This window comes from Rhinoderma darwinii, chromosome 10, assembly GCF_050947455.1.
Source record: "Rhinoderma darwinii isolate aRhiDar2 chromosome 10, aRhiDar2.hap1, whole genome shotgun sequence".
In the NCBI taxonomy this organism is placed as follows: Eukaryota; Metazoa; Chordata; class Amphibia; order Anura; family Rhinodermatidae; genus Rhinoderma; species Rhinoderma darwinii.
Genome location: NC_134696.1, coordinates 106080097 through 106087527, shown reverse-complemented (window position 1 = coordinate 106087527; position 7431 = coordinate 106080097). Strand labels below are relative to the sequence as shown.

Here is a 7431-nt window from a genome sequence, read left to right as displayed (position 1 = left end):
TGTATAAATAATTACCCCTGTATAAATATATTACCCCTGTATAAATATATTACCCTGTATAAATATAATATTACCCCTGTATAAATATATTACCCCTGTATAAATGTAATATTACCCCTGTATAAATATATTACCCCTGTATAAATGTAATATTACCCCTGTATAAATATATTACCCTGTATAAATATAATATTACCCCTGTATAAATATAATATTACCCCTGTATAAATCCCTTCTAAGGCCACATCTAGAATATGGAATTCAGTTTTGGGCTCCACATTGTGAAAAGGACCTAGGAGAACTGGAGGGGTTCAGGGGCGGCCACTATTACCTGGGACGGGAGGTGTCGCTTATAATTAGAGGCTGGAGACATGGACTTGTTTAACTTGTAGAAAAAAGACGTCTTAGAGGTGATTAACATGTATAAATATAGTGGGGTCAATACAGAGAACCAGCGCATGATCAGCTCTGTCCGAAGGACTTTACAAAGGACCAGGAGACATTCATTGTGTGTGGAGGAAAGATGACATCAATATAGGAAAGGGTTCTTTACAGTTAGAGCAGTCACACTATGGAATGTCCGGCCCCAGGAGCTAGTGATGGCAGATACCATGTCAGCATGTAATAGAGGGGTGAGATACTTATGTAATGATGAACGGCGCAGAGGTTATGTCTAATCTCGCAATGAATGACTTATATGAAGGTTGAACTTGATGTTGAATCTATGTAACACCCAGAGACTGAAAACCCATCCTGACCTAGTCAGCGCTCCTTGTAACGAACTCTGCACCTGTCCCTGAACATATTAGGGACTGGTTTTTTGCCTCTGGATGTAAACAAGAATAATTCCCACTGACTGCAAGCAGAGTTCTTGATAGTGAGGATTTCATACACAAGGTCTATTAGGAAGTTGCAGAACTTTTCGTTATACAACGATGAAGCTTCATTTACAGAAGAATGGTGCGGACCTCCTTAGCAGCAGACTGCAATCCTCCACTGCCAGGATGTGCGCGGGTGCTGACATACATACAGTTAGATACACTACTTAGATACAGCAGTCACTACTCAGCGATCTCACCGCAACAACATCTGTAAACCCGCACCCGAACCCCTCCGCCCTGATCTCTGCATGATAGACTGTTCTGCAGAGTATTACTCCCCCAGTAGCCTCCTGATAGACTGTTCTGCAGAGTATTACTCCCCCAGTAGCCTCCTGATAGAATGTTCTGCAGACTATTACTCCCCCAGTAGCCTCCTGATAGACTGTTCTGCAGAGTATTACTCCCCCAGTAGCCTCCTGATAGACTGTTCTGCAGAGTATACTCCCCCAGTAGCCTCCTGATAGAATGTTCTGCAGAGTATTACTCCCCCAGTAGCCTCCTGATAGACTGTTCTGCAGAGTATTACTCCCCCAGTAGCCTCCTGATAGACTGTTCTGCAGAGTATTACTCCCCCAGTAGCCTCCTGATAGACTGTTCTGCAGAGTATTACTCCCCCAGTAGCCTCCTGATAGAATGTCTGCAGACTATTACTCCCCCAGTAGCCTCCTGATAGACTGTTCCGCAGAGTATTACTCCCCAGCCTCCTATTCATTGTTTCAGCAGCATCGGGGGAACAAAAGGGTTAACAGAGAATAACAGAGACAGCGCTTTCACTTCTCCCTGCAAGAAAACAAAAGTTATGACCCCCCCCCCATCTCTTCATCGCCCCCCACCCCCCCCCATCTCTTCATTGCCCCCTTACAATGACTCCACCGCCCCCCGTCCCTGATCAGAACTTGTAAAATCCAGACCGGGTCTTTCCGACAAACCGGCTGAAAGTTTTGGGATCAACAAGTGGAGGGCGGGGGGTGAGTGTGGGGATCCACTGGACTGCGGCGGGGGGGTGAGTGTGGGGATCCACTGGACTGCGGCGGGGGTGAGTGTGGGGATCCACTGGATTGCGTCGGGGGTGAGTGTGGGGATCCACTGGATTGCAGCGAGGGTGAGTGTGGGGATCCACTGGACTGTGGCGGGGATGAGTGTGGGGATCCACTGGATTGCAGCGGGGGTGAGTGTGGGGATCCACTGGATTGCAGTGGGGAGTGAGTGTGGGGATCCACTGGATTGCAGTGGGGGTGAGTGTGGGGATCTACTGGATTGCAGCGGGGGGTGAGTGTGGGGATCCACTGGACTGCGGCGGGGGGTGAGTGTGGGGATCCACTACATTGCGGCGGGGGGTGAGTGTGGGGATCCACTGGATTGCGGCAGGGGGGTGAGTGTGGGGATCCACTGGATTGCAGCGGGGGGTGAGTGTGGGGATCCACTGGACTGCGGCGGGGGGGTGAGTGTGGGGATCCACTGGATTGCAGCGGGGGTGAGTGTGGGGATCCACTGGATTGCGTGGGGGTGAGTGTAGGGATCCACTGGATTGCAGCGGGGGTGAGTGTGGGGATCCACTGGACTGTGGCGGGGGTGAGTGTGGGGATCCACTGGATTGCAGCGGGGGGTGAGTGTGGGGATCCACTGGATTGCAGTGGGGGTGAGTGTGGGAATCTACTGGATTGCAGCGGGGGGTGAGTGTGGGGATCCACTGGACTGCGGCGGGCGGTGGAGTGTGGGGATCCACTGGATTGCGGCGGGGGGTGAGTGTGGGGATCCACTGGATTGCGGCAGGGGGGTGTGAGTGTGGGGATCCACTGGATTGCAGCGGGGGTGAGTGTGGGGATCCACTGGACTGTGGCGGGGGGTGAGTGTGGGGATCCACTGTATTGCAGCAGGGGGTGAGTGTTGGGATCCACTGGATTGCAGCGGGGGGTGAGTGTGGGGATCCACTGGACTGCAGCGGGGGGGTGAGTGTGGGGATCCACTGGACTGCGGCAGGGGGTGAGTGTGGGGATCCACTGGATTGTAGCGGGGTGAGTGTGGGGATCCACTGACTGCGGCGGGGGTGGGGTGAGTGTGGGGATCCACTGGATTGAGGTGGGGGTGAGTGTGGGATCCACTGGATTGAGGTGGGGGTGAGTGTGGGGATCCACTGGATTGCGGCGGGGGGGGGGAGTGAGTGTGGGGATCCACTGGATTGCAGCGGGCGTGGGGATCCACTGGACTGCGGCGGGGGGTGAGTGTGGGGATCCACTGCATTGCAGCGGGGGGTGGGTGTGGGGATCCACTGGACTGCAGCGGGGGGTGAGTGTGGGGATCCCCTGGACTGCGGCAGGGGTAGAGTGTGGGGATCCACTGGACTGCAGCGGGGGGTGAGTGTGGGGATCCCCTGGACTGCAGCGGGGGGGTGAGTGTGGGGATCCACTGGACTGCAGCGGGGGGGGTGAGTGTGGGGATCCCCTGGATTGCAGCGGGGGTGAGTGTGGGGATCCCCTGGATTGCAGCGGGGGGTGAGTGTGGGGATCCCCTGGATTGCAGCGGGGGGTGAGTGTGGGGATCCCCTGGACTGCAGCGGGGCCCTGTATTATGGACGGGGCCCGACTCACGCTCCAGCCGATACGAGGAGACTCAGTACCTCATCGTGCGCGTCCTGCACCGGCTCCGGCTGCTTGCGGGCTCCCGGTCTTCAGGTCCATGGTACGGGGGCTGCAGGAGGGTCTATCGCGCCGTGCCCCCCGCCCGGTCAGGCCTCACTTGTTGCCTGGGATGTCCTTCCTTCTCCAGCAGGTGCCGTCCAGTATCTCCCTCCCCGTGTAGGTCCCTCTCACATCCCCTTTGTCTCTTTCCCTCCCCGGGCCGCTTATGTCGTTGACCCCTTTTCTTTCATCCTCGTTGCGGAGCCGCTGCACAATCTCAGGAGAAGTTTGCTGCGTCCCCCCGCATGTCCTGCGTCCCCCCCCGCTAGGTCCTCAGCACCTGCCGCTCATCCCTGTGTGTGCCCGGCCTGGTGCTGCTGAGTGTGAGCCTGGGACTGTGTGTGCACCGGGGACACAGCGCAGGGGGGGGGGGGGGGGGGGGACCTGACTCTCAGTGTTGTGCTGACATGTCCCAGCCCCCTCCCTTCTTCTCCCAGTCCCTCCAGACATGTCTCTGCTCACAAGCTCAGAACTGGTTTGGCAGCTCCCAAAATAACAGGGAGATTCTGGAAGGAAGAGACGAGACCGAGCGCTGTGCCAAGAGAGGAAGGGGCATCGTGGCCAGGAACGGGTTAACAAGGGTCACGCTGTCAGCAAACCCCACAAATTGGCTGAAACTTTTCCTTTTTTTTTCTTCTAGGCAAACAACAGAGTGAGAGCAAACAACAGTGACTCAGACCCCATCCCCAGAGCGAACAGCGTCCCCTCACCCTTTACCCACATAGTGAAATAGGCCGCAGCGCTGACGGGGTTAATGTCGCCTGCACAGGGACACCTTATCCACTTTGCACCCTGATTGGCATTATAGACCGGCCATAGACTCAATGATAACGGGGAAGATAAATAATTATATATAATGATGATAAACCAAGTAACGAAGGAAAGGCAACAAAGCGCCGACTGAGGCCCCGCGAGCAGAACATGAATGTGCCCAACAGACATTCACCAGCCACAGGTCCACCATGAAGGGAAATCCATCACATAGGCCCAAGGGGGGAGCCAATGAGGATTAGATCCAGAGGTTTTCAGGGCCAAATTTTCCTTCTTTCAACCAAGCTGGATGACGACTTAAACCATATTACCCCCTGTAAGCACCGTCCCATCAAGAATGTATGTCACTGTGTACATACATGACATTACTTATCCTGTATTATACTCCAGAGCTGCACTCACTATTCTGCTGGTGGAGTCACTGTGTACATACATTACATTACTTATCCTGTACTGATCCTGAGTTATATCCTGTATTATACTCCAGAGCTGCACTCACTATTCTGCTGGTGGAGTCACGGTGTACATACATTACATTACTTATCCTGTACTGATCCTGAGTTACATCCTGTATTATACTCCAGAGCTGCACTCACTATTCTGCTGGTGGAGTCACGGTGTACATACATTATATTACTTATCCTGTACTGATCCTGAGTTATATCCTGTATTATACTCCAGAGCTACACTCCCTATTCTGCTGGTGGAGTCACTGTGTACATACATTACATTACTTCTCCTGTACTGATCCTGTGTTACATCCTGTATTATACTCCAGAGCTGCACTCACTATTCTGCTGGTGGAGTCACTGTGTACATACATTACATTACTTATCCTGTACTGATCCTGAGTTACATCCTGTATTATACTCCAGAGCTGCACTCACTATTCTGCTGGTGGAGTCACTGTGTACATACATTACATTACTTATCCTGTACTGATCCTGAGTTATATCCTGTATTATACTCCAGAGCTGCACTCACTATTCTGCTGGTGGAGTCACTGTGTACATACATTACATTACTTATCCTGTACTGATCCTGACTTACATCCTGTATTAGGGCATGACCACACATGGCGGAATTCCTCCGCAACTGTCCGCATCAATGCCGCACCTAATCCGGGTTGCGGATTACGGCTGCGGATCTGCACAAAATGTGCAGAAAATTGATGCGGACTAGCTGCTGCGGACTGCGGGAAAAGTGCTTCCCTTCTCCCTATCAGTGCAGGATAGAGAGAAGGGACAGCACTTTCCCTAGTGATAGTAAAAGAAATTCATACTTACCGCCCGTTGTCTTTATGACGCGTCCCTCCTTCGGCATCCAGCCCGACCTCCCTGGATGACGCGCCAGTCCATGTGACCGCTGCAGCCTGTGCTTGGCCTGTGATTGGCTGCAGCCGTCACTTACACTGAAACGTCATCCTGGGAGGCCGGACTGGAGACAGAAACAGGGAGTTCTCGGTAAGTACGAACTTCATTTTTTTTTACAGATACATGTATATTGGGATCGGTAGTCACTGTCCCGGGTGCAGAAACAGTTACTGCCGATCGCTTAACTCTTTCAGCACCCTGGACAGTGACTATTTACAGACGTCTCCTAGCAACGCTCCCGTCATTACGGGAGCCCCATTGACTTCCTCAGTCTGGCTGTAGACCTAGAAATACATAGGTCCAGCCAGAATGAAGAAATGTCAAGTTAAAAAAGCAAGACGCATCCGCAGCACACATGACATGTGCATGACAGCTGCGGACTTCATTGCGGAACTTTGAATCTCCATTGAAGTCAATGGAGAAATTCCGCCATGAGTCCGCCACTGCTCCGCAACAGACAGAGCATGCTGCGGACACCAAATTCCGCTCCGCAGCCTCTGCTCCGCAGCGGAATTGTACGCATCGTGTAAACGAACACTGCTAAATTAAAGTGAAAGTCAATGGAGAAACGGCTCCGCTGCGGAATAACGCTGCGGAGTGTCCGCAGCGGAATTTAAGTGAAATTCCGCCATGTGTGAACCCGCCCTTATACTCCAGAGCTGCACTCACTATTCTGCTGGTGGAGTCACTGTACACATACAGTGTCCATATATGGACATGGATGTCAGGGGCAACCCCAGAGCTGGAGTCCTGGGCAGAGAGCTAGTAGGCTCTTCCTGGGACTCCAGCTGTGCTCCTGACATCACTGGGACTCCTGCTCTGGGGAAGCCCCTGACATCACTGTCCATATATGGACAGCGATGTCAGGGAATTCCACAGAGTCCCGGAGCAGAGCCTGTACTAACGCTCTGCTCAGGACTCCGCTCTGGGGAAGACCCTGACACACTGTCCATATATGGACATCGATGTCAGGGAATTCCGGAGTCCCGGAGCAGAGCCGATACTAGCGCTCTGCACGAGACTCTGGGGAAGCCACAGACATCGCTGTCTATATGAGTCCCGGAGCAGAGTCTGTACTAGCGGCTGTGTCCCGCGGGCCGCAGATGAGAGCCCCAGGGGCCGCATGCTTGAGACCCCTGTTCTAGACCAACCGAGGGATGGGATATGGGTAAAACGTTAGAACATTGCTGTAACCCATATTGATCCATAGGAAGGTAAAAACCCATAAGGCACGAGGCAATCCGGCGTGAAAAGGAAAAATCTCCGTCCTGATCCCAAGTGGCGATCAGACCGGATCAACATTCAAACAAGAATTCTATACATTGACAGAGGCGCCGGTAGATCTGACGCCGCTCAGCAAGAAAACCTAAGAATAACCAGAACTAGAAATAAAGAACCGCCTGGAGGCTCTGAGGGTATGTGCACACGTAGTGACCAAAAACGTCTGAAAATCCAGAGCTGTTTTCAAGGGAAAACAGACCCTGCTTTTCAGACGTTTTTTGACCAATTCGCATTTTTCGCGGCGTTTTTCGCGCCGTTTTCGCGGCGTTTTTTACGTCCGTTTTTGGAGCTGTTTTCATTGGAGTCTATGAGAAAACAGCTCCAAAAACGTCCAAAGAAGTGTCCTGCATATAATGTATATAAGTGTCCCGCATATAATGTATATAAGTGTCCCGCATGTAATGTATATAAGTGTCCCGCATATAATGTATATAAGTGTCCTGCATA

General features: G+C 52.5%; 1 protein-coding gene across 2 annotated transcripts in view; it reads right to left on the bottom strand.

Moving 5' to 3' along the window:
• Positions 1-3928, bottom strand: part of ARHGEF19 (Rho guanine nucleotide exchange factor 19) — a 68228-nt gene extending 64300 nt beyond the window's left edge. For both annotated transcript variants that reach the window (XM_075840578.1, XM_075840579.1), the window contains exon 1: positions 3499-3928. In XM_075840578.1, coding sequence (XP_075696693.1) covers positions 3499-3503 — 5 coding nt within the window. In that variant the 5' untranslated portion in view covers positions 3504-3928. The remainder of the gene's footprint in view (positions 1-3498) is intronic.
• Between the last annotated feature and the right edge of the window lie 3503 nt (positions 3929-7431).